The following is a 15,925-nucleotide window of genomic DNA, read 5'->3' on the forward strand; positions in this document are numbered from 1 at the left end:
ATGATTCCATTTTTAATATAATATTCTGCAGTGAAGAATCATCAGAGTTTTTTCTAAATGAAGAAAACCAACCAGAATTAACCCAACATAGTTAAATCCCCAATATATTTTATAATTTTCCTTTAAGTTTGGTATAGTTTATATTTCCTCTGGCCTTTTATAATTTTTCATGTATCTTTAGATCAGGCCTTTCCCTATTCTGGTAGAGCCAGACATAGATATAGTTTTTCCCCCTTTCCTTTTATTATTTCAGTCTTTTGCCTTCTCTTACTTTTCAGATGACGGGCAAATTTTCATCAAAATCCTTTCCTGTGGTTTCCTCTCAGCAGTTTAGAACATTGCATAAGTATAATATTTTAAACAAGAATAGAAATATGGGGTTGGGGATTTAGATCAGTGGTAGAGTGCTTGCTTAGAAAGCGCAAGGCCCTGGGATCAGTCCTCAGCTCTGGAAAAAAAAAAAAAAGAATAGAAATATATGGGTTGGGGATTTAGCTCAGTGGTAGAGGCTTGCCTAGCAAGCGCAAGGCCCTGGGTTCGGTCCTCAGCTCCAGGGGAAAAAAAAAAAAGAATAGAAATATATATGCATATATTATAATAAAAATTATATTTGCATTAATATAGAAAAGCCTGTATCAATGTGAAACATTTGAGACTAGCAGCAGTTTTTTTATCCTAATCAATAGTAATTTGTAATAAATTTTCTTAAATGATGACAAGTATTTGTAACGCATTGAACTCAAATGACCAAAATCCATGATTTTTTTTTCCTGTAGAAGTAAAAGCATAATTTTTTCCCAATATAATGCATCTTTGATCTTTATTTTAAAGTCAAAGCTTTTCAAAGTATGCAGGCTGATAATTTAACATCTTTTTAAGCAGTATCAGGACAGAGAAGGGTTAAGGCGGGAAGCTGATGGCCAGCAGAAGAGATCTTGACTTTATCATAGTAAAGAAGAACTTGGCTTAGGAAGGAAGGGAGGGGGATTTTGGCCCAGAGTGTGTCCTTGGCTGCCAGTGTTCCTGAAAAAAAAAAAAATTGTTAACTCCTCTGACTATAATAATTAACAGTTAATCCCAGTTTCTCTGTTTGGTGTTCCTGACGTTTGTCAATTGTAGGCAGTCAGCTCCCTGCTTATCTCTGCACCAAGAGCACTTACCCCCACCCTCTGTGAGAGCCACTGGCTGGCTGCAGACCTCTCCTGCAGACCGGGACCAGCCCCACCTGTCCGAAAGCGAAAGCGAGAGAGCTCCGGAGGGAGGTGGCCCTGCCTGTGCCTCTCTCTCCTCTTCCGGGAAAATGAGGGAGATTAGGAGACAAAAACAAGTAACACTGCCATAGCCATAAATACTGGGGTTAGTCAATCCCATGTAACAGATGGCCCCTCTTGCTGTACGCAAGCCCCACCTGGCAGGAGCTACCTGCTTATCTCAGTTCAGTCATATGGAACAGAACAGTAACATAGTAACAGTCAGAACACAGACAGAGACAAGGACAAGGAGCGCTCCTTTATCTATCAGCAGATCTGAAAATGAGTCATCGGACTCTTGGTTTGCGGTCGCGACCCGCTTAGCCTCTCCAGAGAAACCAAAGGAATCCAGTCCCCCTCAGATGGGTCTCCTGATCCCTCCCAGGAGCCCTGGGACGTCTTCCAGGACCCAAATCTGCAATCCTTCGGTGCGTCCATCATAGATCTTATGCGAGCTTCACGGACAGAGCTCCCACTGCTACAAATTGCCAGAAACAGAAACCAGAAACTGAAAAGGCTGGCCGGGCAAATCTGGTAACAGGCACAGTAAGACTCAACGGAGGGTGGTTGTGGTGGGATTGGGGATCTCGATGAAAACTCCAAATGTTGTACCCAGAGTCCCCCAGAGATCATCAGGAGACCAAATCCAATGCAAAAGCAAAGAGTCTTTTTACTATTTCAAGTTAGCCCGGGCCTCTCTGTCCGTCCGACACAGCAGCAGAGCAGGAGAGGCCCCAAGTAGCAATAGGGCAGGGTTTTTATAGGAAGTAAAGCAAGGTGTGTGTGTGTGTGTGTGTGTGTGTGTGTGTGTGTGTGTGTGTGTGGTGGTGGTGGTGGTGGTGGTGGTGGTGGTGGTGGTGGTGGTTGGGGTCTTCAGACTACATAGGAACAGACTCAGGATTGGTTTATGTAGTGACAATCATGTTAGTAACTTTTAATTGACTAAGGTTAGTTGGGGGTTACAGTTACCCACTTTGGGGCAGGCCTGGACAAGTCCTAGGCTTTGTCCGTGAGCTGCTATGGAGGCTGGCTGGCCTAGCATGTACTAACTGTGGGGCTGGCTCAGTGGCCCAGGCTTAGTGTGTCCTATCTCCCCGCCCTGCTGGCAGGGACCTCAGTGATTTGCTGTCTTTTGTTCATGGCCCTCCCAGAAACTGCTTTCTCAGTCTCAGGAAACTGACATTGAGGCCTGATCTCTGAGAGAAGACTGAGCAGCTGTTATGGCCATGCTTGGTCCTTTCCAGGACTACACAGAGAAATCCTGTTTGGCAAACAAACAAAGAAAAGCACCACCGGGGCTATAACTCAGGGGGTAGAGCTCTTCCTAGCCCGTAGGAAGCCCTGGGTTTAACCCAGCCCCAAGTAAACTGGGCATGGTGAGGGCAATGAGGCTGGACGATCAGGAATCCAAGGTCATAGAGACCAGCCTCGGAAACACGAGATCCTGTCCCAACTCCTTCTCAAAGGAGTGTACCTGGGCTGTTTCCCCCTGCTGATGGCACAAGGCCGTGGTTGTCTGCCATGCACACCTATTTTTCTTGCACTATAAAGATTAACCACAAGCCTCACCCTTGGTGCCTGTCCTGTAACCACAAGCTACACCCTTATCCTGGAATCTACTTCAACAACATTCTGGACGTGACTTTGTGATTTTTTTTCCCCTTTTTTTTCTTTTTCTTAAATGCTATCTTATTAGTTATTTGAAAATCTCGTGCAACGATTTCTTTGAATTATTTCTATTTCTTATTTTAAATGTGTACGTGTTTTGCCTACCTGTTTGTATGTGCACCGTTTGCATGCCTGGTGCCTGCATGTATTGGTGCCTGCGGAGGCCAGAAGAAGCCATTTGATCCCCTGGAGCTATAGTTACTTCTCCTCCTCCGTCTCTTTCTTCTTCTTCTCCTCCTCCTCCTCCTCCTCCTCCTCCTCCTCCTCTTTCTCCTCCTCCTCCTCCTCCCTCTCCTTCTTTTCAGAACTAGGGATTGAACCTAGGGCCTTGTGTGTTCTAGTCTCCACCACTGAGCTGCCATCTGACATTGTATGTGTGAGTATATTTGAGAGAGGGTCTCATGTAGCCAAGCCTGGCCTTGCATTCACTATGTGACCCAAGCTGGCCTCAGACTGAAGGACCACAATCCCCCTGCTTTAGTATCCAGGATTATTGTTGTGAGCCACCATATGTGGCTTCTTTGTCTGTCTGTTTTTCTGAGACAAAGACACGGGTAGCATAGGCTGACCTCACAATCATTATGTAGCCCAGGCTGGCCTTGATCTAGAGGCAGTTTCCTATCTTAACATCAAGTGTTCTGGGATTATATAAATCACCACACTTGACCTTTCTTCCCCTTTTCTTTCTTTCTTTCTTTCTTTCTTTCTTTCTTTCTTTCTTTCTTTCTTCCTTTCTTCTTTCTTTCTTTCTTCCTGTCTTTCTTCTTAAATACCCTTTATTACATTTGTTTATTTACTGTCTTAGGGTTTCTATTAGGCGGGGAGGGGCATGTGTGTGGAAGTCACAGGACAGTTTTCAGGAGTAGCTTCTCTCCGTCCACTCTGTGAGTCCCAGGGATCCATCTCAGGTCCTCGGTCTTAGCAGGCACCTTTACCCCCGGAACCACTTCTCCCTCCCTTCCTTCTAATTACATTCTTTAACTTGTGTAAACCAAGTTTTTCCAACACAATTCATTGGAGACGCTGTCTTTTCTCCAGTGTAAGCTTGTGACACCTTTGTCAAAAGTTAGGTGGCCAGGACAGTAAAACACCAGTCCTCTCTACCTTTATTTTATTTTTATTTATTTATTTATTTTGGTTTTCGAGACAGGGTTTCTCTGTGTAGCTTTGCACCTTTCCTGGAACTCACTTGGTAGCCCAGGCTGGCCTCAAACTCACAGAGATCCACCTGCCTCTGCCTCCGAGTGCTGGGATTAAAGGTGTGCGCCACCACTGCCCAGCGGCAACTCTTATAAAGGAAAGTATTTAATTGGAGCTGGCTTACAGTTTCAGAAGTTTAGTCTATTATCATCATGGAAGGACATGGTAGTGTACAGGCAGACAGGGTCCTGGAGAAGGAGCTGAGAGTCCTACATCTTGATCTACAGACAGCAGAAGGAGAAACTGTGCGCTGGGCATAGCTTGAGCATATATGGTACCTCAGAGCTCACCCCCACAGTGACACACTTTCTCCAAGAAGGCCACACCCACTCTAACAAGGCCACACCTCCTAATAGTGCCACTCCCTATGGGCTAATCATTCAAACACATGAGTCTGTGGGGCCATACCTATTGGAACCAACAGATACCATGGCAATGATACAGCACCATACCTGATTGTTGCTGTCAATCTCTCCTAAGCTGATAACCAGAGAAGTTACAGCAAGGGTCACCCTGTTAGGGGCTGCTACAGGGCAATACCCAGGCCTGATTCCCCTCTGTCAGCACTAGATTTGGTCAATGTGATGGCTTCTGGAGAAGTGCTTAAGTTAGGAGGTGTCTTAGAACCCAGGAGGAATAAGGGTGGTGTAGTATGGACCCTCAGAAGCTTAAAAGTGTACCGGTGTGGGCTGTTTGTTTTGTAGACGGAACCATGAAGCACATGAAGTAGACAGATGGCAGAACACTTCCCCAAGGTCACAGAACAGTGCAAAACCTTCAGCCTCATTAAAAACAAAATGTTATGCCGGGCATGGTGGTGCACATCTTTAACTCCAGCATTTTGGAGCAGAGGTGGGAGGATTTCTGTAAATTCAAGGTCAGCCTGGACTACGTAGTGAGTTCCAGGACAGTCAGAGCTGCATACTGTCTCAAAAAATAAGCTATTATATCTCAACTCATTTATTGTGTGTGTGTAAGTGCATGTGTGAGGATGCACAGGCCCCGGCATGCACGTGGAGGTCAGAGGACAACCTGCGGGAGTCTGTGCTTTCTTTTCATGGACCCTGTCTATTAGGGCTGGGGGCAGACGCCTTTACCCGCTGAGCTATCTCATTGTTCCGTCAGTCTGTGTTAACTAAATATTCTGTGCCCTGGGCATTGTTCTAACCCACCGAACAGATAACTCATGGAAAACAAAAACAAAGACTGCCTGCTTCATGCATGGAGCTTATTTGTGTTTGGACGTAATTATGATACGCTGCTAATTATATTTCTAGGATTGAAGAAGGGGTAATCCTAATTACAGGGGTTTCCCCATGGGAGCGCCCCATGAGTCAGAGCCTGTCTGCAAAGTCCCAACTTCTCAGCGTCCCCTCTTTCCGACCTGTTCGTAAGTAGGGCAAAACTTTACAGAGTTCTCGTAGGTACAATTTGCAAGACAATAAGGAATATTGGGAGAGAGAGAGAGAGAAAAGAAGGCCTTCCTGCCAAGCAGGGCTGGCAATGAAGTTTTGTTGCCATGGCAACCAATGGCCTCCCGGGGCCGAGGGCAGCGGTGGCGCGCGCGCGCATTCACCTCTTTCCTTCCTGGTTCGCTCTGAGATTTTGCCCTCCTGAAGCTGAAAGAAAGAGACTAGAGCCCCGGACCTCTAGGGTGATGGACGGAGGCCTTAGCTAATGGAAGCATGGGCCTGCCCAAGGCCAACCAATAATATACAAAGTTTGGGTCTGGCAGAGCCCGCCCCCCCTCCACTTGGACCTAAATAACCTGACCCAGACAGAGTTTCGCTCGGAGCGACGGCGCTTCCAGCCAATGAAAGCATTGATTTGGGGCCGGGCGGAGGGAAGGGGCGGGCCGGATCTCTACGGCAACGGCTGAAGGACAGTGACGCGAGCCATTAGTTGTAGTGCGTCGGGTTTATTGACAGCGAGGGCGTGGCGGGGTTTTGTCGGGGCACCGACTAGGGCCAGGAGAGGCGGGGAAAAAAAAGAGAGCAATGATAGTCAGCCAATAAGAGCGGCGCGGGTTTCATAGCAACGGAGGAGTGACGGCGGGCTGGGCCAATAGAAGGCTTCGTCGGCCGTCAACCCGGCCGAGGGGCGGCGCGGCGGCAGTGCCGGACGAGAGCCGGAGGAGGCGGTGGGAGGTGGAGGTGGTGGTGGTGGCGGCGGCAGCGCGGGCGCCTGAGGAGAAGGAGGAGGAGGAGGAGGAGAAGCGGGTGAGGGGCGGCGCGGGGCCCGACCTCTGAGCCCCCTCTCAGCCCCCGCCCCGCGCCGCCCGGCCTCCCAGTCACCCCCTGACCCGGCTGTCCCCGGGCCCTTCCTCGAGCCTTACCGCCCAAGTCTCCGACCCCGCGGGTCCTCGCGCTCCTCACTCGTAGCCTTCCCTGCACCCTCGGAGCCCACGCAGCCTCCTCTCTCGCTCCCAGGGCTTTCCTTGCACCTTAGGGGCGGCTCTCCGCACCTCCAGGGTCTGTCCCTGACACCTTCCTCCCCCCTCCCCCCGTATCGTGACCTCCTCTGTCACTCTCAGGGCACTTCCTGACTCCTGTCTTCACTGTCTGGCCTCCGAGGCCCTTGCTCTCACTGCGCCCCCCACCCCGCTTCTACAGCTTCCCCGGGCTTTACCTCGCTTCCTCAGTTCCCTCCTCGAACCCCTAGTGCCTTTCATGTTGTCGTCACATCAGATCCCCCAGGACTTCCCCTAAACCCTACTTGGGAACCGCTGGGCCCTTCCTGGGACCCCGGACCCTATGCCTACCTACCCTTTGGGTTTCGTGGGCTCCTCCCTTGCACCCGTAGGTGCCGCCCCCGCCCCCGAACGTCCTTTCGACTTCCCTCCATGTTTGTAGCCGTTCTCTCCCTTCACACCATACACCCCCACACACACACACACACCGTACCTGGCTTTATTTGTCTTTTCCCATAAGCTCCTCCCCAGCTTCCAGGCTTTTTCTTAGCCCCTTCTTCATTTAACCCAGACTTATTGTTTTGTTTTGTTTTCCAGATCTTTCTCCCAGTTCTTGTAGCTTCTCCTCGTGTCTCAGCTACTGTCCCTCCTTTCTTGTTCTTACATTGCTCTTTCCCAAGGCGCAGATCTGCCAGACACACTATGATGAGGGTAACCTGTCCCTCTGTTTCCTTTGATTTGGTTTTTCTGAATCTGATTTTATTTTTGCCTCTTTGCCTCTTGCCTCCTTCTCTTTTATTTTGACTTTTTCCTTCTCTCTATTCTGTTTCTTCCTTCTTCTGGTTTTTGTCCCCTCCAGGAGGGCTTCCCCTTTGCTGGAATTCTCAGTCAGGGAGCAGGTACTGGATTCTTTTTCCCCTCCAGGGTGCCTGGGTCCCACCCACAGCCTTCTGATCACTCCCAGAGAAGGGTGACCTTGGAGGGTGGTGATGAAGACAGAGACAACCAGCAGCAAGGGTCAGCAAAGGCAGGATAGAAGCTCAGAAACATTGAGTTCATTTTCCCCCATCTCCCTTGATGAGGCCCAGCTATCCCAACCCCCTTCTGCAATGCTAAGGCTTTGGAGTTGTCTCAGATCGCCAATTAATCTGCCTTCCCCTGGGTACACAGGGGCTTGTCTCCTACATGTGCACTTGGCAAGGTGGTCTGTGTGTGCTGACATCCATGAAAGTGTACATGTCCTGGAGAGGTTGTGTGTGTGACTGGGGGACCTGCATCTGTTTTGCAAGAGGGGAGGGAAGTGCTTGATGCACAAGAGACCGTGTTTCTCACAGTTGGGGGGGGGGGGATTCCTCACTGTCAGAAGTACCTGTTGGGTGTCTTTCTTACATAGAGCCCTGTGATGTCAGTATTGCTTACCCCCACCCCCACCCCGTGCTCTCCTACAGATAAGCAGGCTGTGGGGCCCACAGACATCTCACACAGCTTCTGAGTGGCACAGAGCACATCCCTGTGCCCTGTTCTGTGCCAGAAGCAGCATGGTCTTCAGAGCACCATGGGGCCTGACAGAGTGACAGCCCGGGAACTGTGCGAGAACGATGACCTTGCCACCAGCCTTGTTCTTGACCCCTACCTTGGCTTCTGCACGCATAAGATGAATGTCAGGTGAGGGGGTGTCTGGGGGTGATGGCAGGCCTGGACCCTTTCTCTTGTATGCTTATAACTCTCAGCCTGGCCACCCTGAAGCTTCAGGTAGGGGATCAGGGACCTGAAAGTCCCTGGAACTGAGGCATACTCTTTTCTCCTAGCCCTGTGCCCACTCTGCGACGACAACACCACCTTCGATCAGCACTGGAAGCTTTCCTAAGACAGCGGGACCTGGAGGCTGCCTACCGGGCCTTGACACTGGGAGGCTGGATGGCCCACTACTTCCAGAGCCGGGCCCCTCGGCAGGAGGCTGCCCTCAAGACCCACGTGAGGGAGCCCATGCCCTGCTCTGACCTGCACTGTGCTCTCCCCATTTAGCCGGCAGATTCTGGAGCTCTTAGAAGAGCAACCCCCAGGTCCCAGACTGCCTTGCCCCTGGAGATACCCTGCAAGGCTCACAATCCTAGAAGAGGAGAATTGGGGGCTGGTGAGCTTTGAGATGAGTCCAGTCTCCTCTTCCTTTGACAGATGAGGGCACGTAGACCCAGGGAGGATCCAGGCCACACAGTCAATGACCAAGTAGACTTTCCTGGTCCAAGGAAAGGGGCCCCTGTGGTTGGCCCTTCTCACTTTCCTGCCCTCTTCTCTCAGATATTTTGCTACCTCCGCGCCTTCTTGCCTGAGAGCGGCTTCACCATTCTGCCCTGCACCCGCTACTCCATGGAGACCAATGGGGCCAAGATCGTGTCTACCCGTACTTGGTAAGGGGGCTGCTGGGAGCAGGGACTCGGTTGGTCCCTGTGGATGAGGTAGGACCGGGAGGAAGTGGGGCTAGTGAGACATGAGATTGCAATGGCTGGCCCTGCCCCTTGGAGCCCCTGCTCCCTGGGTGATTCTGCATGAGAGGCCCTCATCCCCAGCGAGGATTAGGAGGCCTCGCTCGGGGCCCTACAGCGTAGACTCTTGGCAGGAAGAAGAACGAGAAGCTGGAGCTGCTGGTAGGCTGCATCGCAGAGCTGCGTGAGGAGGACGAGAACCTGCTCCGGGCCGGGGAGAACGACTTCAGCATCATGTACTCCACCCGAAAGAGGAGCGCCCAACTGTGGCTGGGCCCGGCCGCCTTCATCAACCACGGTGAGGGCAAGGCGGTGAGGGCGGATGCTGGAGGGCTCAAGTGGCTGAGACGAGGGAAAGGGGCCACCTGCACGTGCTCACTCTTTTCTCTTTTCTCTTCTCTCGCGTCGGTCCGTCCGTCCGTCCGTCCGTCCGCCCACCCAACTGGCGGCAGACTGCAAACCCAACTGCAAGGTGAGACCTGCAGAGTGTGAGAGGCGTGGGCCCGTGGGGAAGGAAGGTGCGGGAGGGATGGGTGGGTTTGGACTCTCCTGACAAAGGGGTTTCCTACCCTTGACAGTTCCCTTGTCGTTGGTGGCGGCAGCACCTTGGGTGGGCAGCGTGGGAAGGCATGGGTCCCCAAGGATGGGGGGGGGGAAGGAAGGGGCGTCCGTGTGTGTACACTGTTGTACCAGAGCCTGAGTTACTGACTGAAATGCGGTCTAAGGTGTGATGGGGGACAGATTAGGAGGTGGCTCATCTCACCCAGGCAGCATTGATGGCAGGAACAGGGGAGAAGCGAGAAAATCCAGGAGGCCAGGGACCTCTCCGCTAAGAAACTGTGGGTAGAAGGGCAAAGTGGGGGGGGGGGGATAACTGGCGGGAACAGGTGGCAAAGGTCTGGTGGGGTGTGGCGACATTGTCCTGTCATCCCAGCGTCTTGGGAGACTGAGGCAGGAAAATTCTACATTGTAGGCTAATCTGGACAACTTCAGTGAAACTGTATTTCATAAGGGCCAGGGATATAGCTCAGGGTAGTGTGCAAGGCCCTGAGTTAATAGCCAGTACCACAGAAGAACAAACCGAGCTAGGGATGTGGCCCAGTAGAGTGCTTGCTTAGCGTGTGAGTGGTCTGAGTTCAAATCACGGACCAACAGGAACAAAGGCAGAGTGTTAGTTGAGCACCCTGACTGGTACCTGTGAAATCAGTGTTTGGGAGATAGAGGCAGGAGGATTGCTGCAAGTTGGAAGCCAGCTTGGTCTACATAGTGAGTTTCAGGTCACTTAGGGTGATATAGTAACAAGATCTCATCTTCAAAAAACTAAAAAGAAACCAAGTAATAATAATAATAATATTAAGGTAAGGGGCGTCCCTGGGAACCCCCCACCCCATTGTGTCCTGTCAGGGCACAGACCTCGGGCCTTCTGTGGGAGCCCCCAAGACATGAAAAAGGGCCAAAGCTCAGCTTCCTGACTCAGAACTGGGAAGAGTTATGGCTCCACTGCCTGGTCTCGGGTTTCTCCTGTCGACGCCCCTAAGACAGTTGTTGGGGTCAGGTGGTGGACATCTGAGACCACGCAGACTTGTCCCATGTGTCCGAGGCTCTCAGGATGAATGACACAGCCCTGCATGCAGACACTGGGTGGGACAGGAAGCAGAGGGCAGCGTGCACACGGTCACCAGCTCTCAGTGATCCGGAACCAGCAGGCTTCGGGGGATCAGAGTTCTGTGTCAAAGGAAATCGGGGCACAAGAGGGCTCAAGACATTCGTGTCATACGGCAGGGGCTCTAATGAGGCGGAGATGGTGACCGCCAGATTAGTGAGCGTAGCTGACCCTCCTAGCTGCGGAGTGGGAGGCTGGGTTTCCAGATGGCTGCGGCAGCAGTTTGCAGGAGTTTACTGGGAAGGAAGGCAGTGTACAGAGTGAGGATGGCCGGGAGGAGATTGGCAGGCGACGGACCTGGGGGTGATGAAGGAACAGCTGAGGTAGAGGGGCAGGATGAGAGGGGACACAGATAGAGGAGGTGGCATACTCAGGAGGCACTGGCCACTTGGCCTGGAGGCCATCCGGCAAGGGTGTCAGGTTTGAGTGGCTGGCTGGCTAGGGTGACCACGTTTCCTCCGGATAGGGAGTACAGAGGCAGAGGCAGATGGGGAGGGAGACAAGAACCAGGAGTCTGTAGGGTAGCCTTGGGGTGAGTGATCCCAGAGGCAGGACTGGAGGACATGGGAATTGGGCTGCAGGTGGACACAAGCCTTGGGAGGTGGCCACAGGGGCAGAGTGTCAAGGAGTGAGTGGTTCTTGAGAGACTGCGTGGGTGCCGTGGGTGGGTAGACCCCACGTCAGGGGAGGAACAGGAGTGGGCTCTGCTGGCACTGCACACTGCTGGGAGGCCGTTGGCTTGCAGGGATGGACGGACAAAGAAGGCAGACGGGCTCTGCTGCCCGTAAACGATGGGGTGGGTGGGGTTCCTTAGCTGTGGCCTAACCCATTACATAACCCTTCAGACGGGGTGCCTGGCCGGGGTGAGAAGCTAGACAGCTCCTGCCGGTGCCCCGGGCTGGGGTACTGAGTGGGCGTGGCCTCAGTTTGTGCCCTCAGATGGGAATACTGCCTGTGTGAAGGTGCTCCGGGACATCGAGCCAGGGGACGAGGTGACGTGCTTCTACGGGGAGGGCTTCTTCGGTGACAAGAATGAGCACTGTGAATGCTACACCTGCGAGAGGTAGGCACGGCCGAGAGGGGCCGGGGGTCCCCTGGCCGGCATGCATCCTCAGGCTTCCCTCTGAAAGCCCTCTTCTGTTCCTGCAGGAAAGGTGAGGGAGCGTTCAGACTTCGGCCCAGGGAACCGGAGCTTCGGCCGCAGCCCCCGGACAAGTATGCGCTCCGAGAGACAAAGCGGCGTCTGCAGCAGGCCCTGGACAGCAGCCAGCAGAGTCTGCTGGGCCTGCGGGCCTGCTCGCACCTGTCCCCACTGCGCCGCGGCCGCCGCCGCCGCCGGGACCCGTTCTGTGGTGAGCCTGCTCGCGCTCTAGCCTCCGGGCCGCTCTTTTCTGAACTGCCCAGACCCTGCTGACCGGCTCCCCTTTGTCTCCCTCTCCCCTGACCTCAGCTGCCTGCCAGCCCCCATGCCTGCTGCCTGCCAGGCCCCACTTGGACTCCTTGCCCCTCTGGCTCCAGTGGATGCCCCAGCCCCAGCCCAGAGTACGTCTCCGGAAGCGCCGCCGCCGCCGCCCCAGGACCCGCCCAGCCTCGTTGCCCCCGGCCCTCCATGCTGTCTCTGTCTCCCTACACCGATGGGGAGGCTGTGGTCCCCACTGCCAACTACGGGCCGAGGCCACGGTGGCCCTCCACGTGCTGCCCAAGAGCCGCTGGACCCTTCAACAGGACTGGTATTGGGCCCGGCGCTACGGGCTGCCTTCTGTGGTGCGTGTGGACCTTACCCGTCTAGCTCCAGCCCTACCAGCTGCTCCTGCCCCTGCTGGGAGCCCAGCCCCAGTCCCCACCCCCGACCTCGTCCCTAAGCAGGCCCTTGCCTTCGCTCCTTTCTGCCCACCTAAGCGCCTCCGGCTAGTGGTCAGTCATGGTTCCATTGATCTGGACATCAACAGTGGGGAGCCGTGATGGGCTGCCTACAGCGAGCCCAGATTGGAGTGCAGAGTCTGTCTTGGACCCATCAGAAGGAAGGAAGGAGTTGACCCTTGACCCAGGTCTGATCCTGGGAGTGTGCTTTTTAGGACATCCCTAGGGAGTTGATCCTTGTTGCTCCATGACTGCTGACCCCTGAGCCAACCCCACCCAAGCAGGGAGCCCTGGCCATTTGATGTCCCCCTCCCCATCCCTGCCCCCACCTCAGGACTGTAGGAGCCACCCCCCTCCCCTCAGCCTCTTCTCCCCAGGGAGCAAAGCCATAAGGGGTGGGGGGCCTCTCCATGGCAACTCTCTAGAAGCTCAGGCCTCAGGAGGTGGAACTGACTTGGGAGTTTGCCCTCCCAAGCTGCCCCCACAATGGGGAGTGGGTTGGCTCAGCTCTGCAGTTGTTGGAGGCAGGGGCAGTCAGATGGGGTGGGTGGTACCCAGGGGCACATCCTTGGCCCCGCCCCATGGGTCTCAGGGAGGCCAGGTATGACCTCATCTTTCTCACGGTGCTATCCCTGGTGCTACTGGGGTGTGGGGAGGTTCCCTCTCCTCCCCACACCAGAATGGGGTATGATAGGGGATTGGAAGAACTTGAACTTTTTATTAAAACCTTCTAAGCCCTTAGGAGTTTTGGATGTTTTAGGGGGATGTCCAGTGGGAGGGTGAGATCTCAGCCTTGCAGTGGAGATGACGGACGTGCCTTGGACACTGATAGCTACCCTGACAAGCCTTAAGGGAGAGGGGCGGTGGGTTCTGGGGACGGCTGTACTGAGGTAAAGCCCGGTGACCACAAAAACAGTGCTTATGGGAGATGACCGAGTGCATTCTCTGTTGTGGGAAAGTGAGATCAGTGATGCCTGGTGACAGGAAGCAGAATGGCTTGCCTGAGGCCGTGTAGGGACTTGTCCCTCTCACTTCTCAGCCAGGTGACCTTACCGCTAGTGCAGGGCCTGGGGTGGTGGCACCCCTTTAATCCCAGCACTCAAGAGGCAGAGGCAGGCGGATGTCTGAGTTCAAGTCTAGGCTGTAGTAGACACACAGGGAGTTCCAGGCCAGCCAAGGCTTCCTAGACTGTGGGGAATCATCATCATCATCATCATCATCATCCTCATCATCATCATCCTCTTCGGGGGCAGGGAGTTGTTGGGCCTGTGCAGTTCCGGGAAGATGACATGGATGGAGTCCAGAAACCCAGCCCTGCCTGGTGAGGGCGGAGGAAGTCTCTGGTAGCCCACGTGGCCTCAGACTTCCTGCTGTGCTTTAGGAGGTAAAAAGGCTGGGGGTGTAGTTCAGTGACAGGGGGCTTGTTTGGCAAGTACCAAGCCTTAAGTTTAATCCTCTGTCTCAGGAAAGAAGAAAGAAGAGAAATAACTAAGAAATAAAGAGAGCCAGTGTGGAAGCTGGTGCGCCCTCAGTGGGGCTGTCCCAACCGTTTCTCCCCTTCAACCTTGGAGGTTGACCAGATGACTCCAGGAGCCATAGCATGCTGTAGGGAGAGCCAGTCTCTAAGAGGATGGGCAGAACAACACGGAGAGCAGCAGAGAGGTTCTCACCTCTGCCCAGGAAGAAACCACAGAGCTGGAGGAAAGAGGAAACCGGCCAGGGGAGGCTGTGAAGAGCAGAGTGTGCCCTGGGATCTTGGGAAATTGCCCCAGGGGGTGTAGGTGGGGAACACTAGCTGAGGGGCCCAGAGAGAGAGGTTGAGTTTGTGGTGGGATGGTTCACAGGCTAGAGGCAAGGTGTAGTCTGGCTTCTCACATAGCTCAAGCCTGGGCAAAGCTGCCCAGGAGTGTAAGGCCTAGGATGGCGGCACACCTGTAATCCCGATCCTCGGGAGCCTGCGGGAAGAGGCTAGAGGAGAGTTTGAAGCCAGTCTGGCCTTTCCAAGTGTTGGAAAGAGACAAGAAGTAGTCAAGTGACAATGGCAGGGAGGATTAGGGACCTGAAAAGGAGAAGAGGCAGAGAAAGGCTGGACATTGGGAGGAAACAGTGACTCCAGACCCGGGTCTCCGGGCAGGACAAAGGTGGCTGGCACAGCCAGCCAATGGGCCTGTGCTCCAGCCACTTAACTAGGTGACATCATTAGCCCTCCAGCAGCATTTGACCTCTCCCCCATGACAGTGCCTCTGGTCAGCAGCTGTCCTGTCAGCAGTATCCCCTGTGGGGACGGTGAGTGGCCAGTGTCTTCCTGTAGCCCTGTCCTCGCCCTGTCCTTCCACCATGCCCTCCCTCTCAGGTGATGGTCAGACAGTCTGAGGCCAAGGTCTAGACGTAGTCATGCTAGGCCATCTGGGGTGTGTCCGTGGTGAGCAGCCTCTGGGGCAGGTGGTAGACAGGTCATCCAAGGGTGGGACCAGCCAGTCCTTTGAGCTCAGCCACACACACACACACACACACACCCGCCCCATTCTGCTTCTGATAACGGGACTCTGAGGCAGCTGTAGAAACTGAGGTTGGTCATTCAGGAAGCTGACATACGTAATCAAAGTTACTTTGAACCTGGGAGTTAAATGTAGTCACGTGAGGCCTTCGAAGACAGAGTTTGAAAATGATTTCAGGTCCAACCAGGAGGCGGGTAGCTGTGGGTAGCAGCAGGGGCCAGCACAGCCAACCTAGAGGCCTCTGGCTCTGTTAAGGGTTACTGGTGCTGGGCTTGGTGGCTGTAGTCCCAACACATGGGAAATAGGGGCAGGAGGATTGAGAGTTCAAGGCTATCCTGGCTACATGAGACCTATCTCAAAACAATAAACAAGCAAACGGTGACTTAGGAAAGAGAGGAGGCTTAGTGGCTTAGTGCTTGCCGTTCTTCCAGAGGACCTGGCGTCGGGCCGCTTACATTCTCCATCCAGTGACTACAGCTCTGGGCCATCTGATGGCCACCTCTCACCAGCACCCACCCACCTGCTCATACATTTTAAAAAGGGGGCTATGGAGTTAGCCGGGCAGGGTGGTGGTGCACAGGAGGCAGACATGGGTAGATGGATCTCTGTGGGTTCAAGATCAGCTAGGGCTACATAAAGAGGAGGATGGCATTCCTTATGTTTGGAAGATATGCCAAGGAGTTTCTGGAACCAGTGATTGGCTGCTGATTGGAAAAGATGGGAAAGAGCAAAGAATGATTAGGACGGAAGTGTGGAGTGTGCTGAAGGGGTCAGTAGGAGAATCACAAGTGTCACCTATGGAGAAAGGGACAGATGGCCCCAGATGAGCACAGGGTAGACCTGCATTAGAAATCAAAGGGGGTAGGTGCTGGAGAGATGGCTCAGTGGTTAAG

The 15,925-nt window shown here is 53.6% G+C and overlaps 1 protein-coding gene across 1 annotated transcript; it reads left to right on the forward strand.

Moving 5' to 3' along the window:
* Nucleotides 1–6,022: 6,022 nt before the first annotated feature.
* Kmt5c (lysine methyltransferase 5C) lies at nt 6,023–13,281 on the forward strand. Its single transcript, XM_059253174.1, has 9 exons — nt 6,023–6,337; nt 7,977–8,193; nt 8,337–8,502; nt 8,827–8,936; nt 9,146–9,309; nt 9,464–9,483; nt 11,601–11,737; nt 11,824–12,026; nt 12,125–13,281. Exons 2-9 carry the CDS (start codon nt 8,084–8,086, stop codon nt 12,634–12,636), a joined length of 1,422 nt encoding a protein of 473 aa, XP_059109157.1. The 5' UTR covers nt 6,023–6,337; nt 7,977–8,083; the 3' UTR covers nt 12,637–13,281.
* Nucleotides 13,282–15,925: the final 2,644 nt, after the last annotated feature.

Source organism: Peromyscus eremicus, unplaced genomic scaffold, assembly GCF_949786415.1.
Source record: "Peromyscus eremicus unplaced genomic scaffold, PerEre_H2_v1 PerEre#2#unplaced_3109, whole genome shotgun sequence".
NCBI lineage: Eukaryota > Metazoa > Chordata > Mammalia > Rodentia > Cricetidae > Peromyscus > Peromyscus eremicus.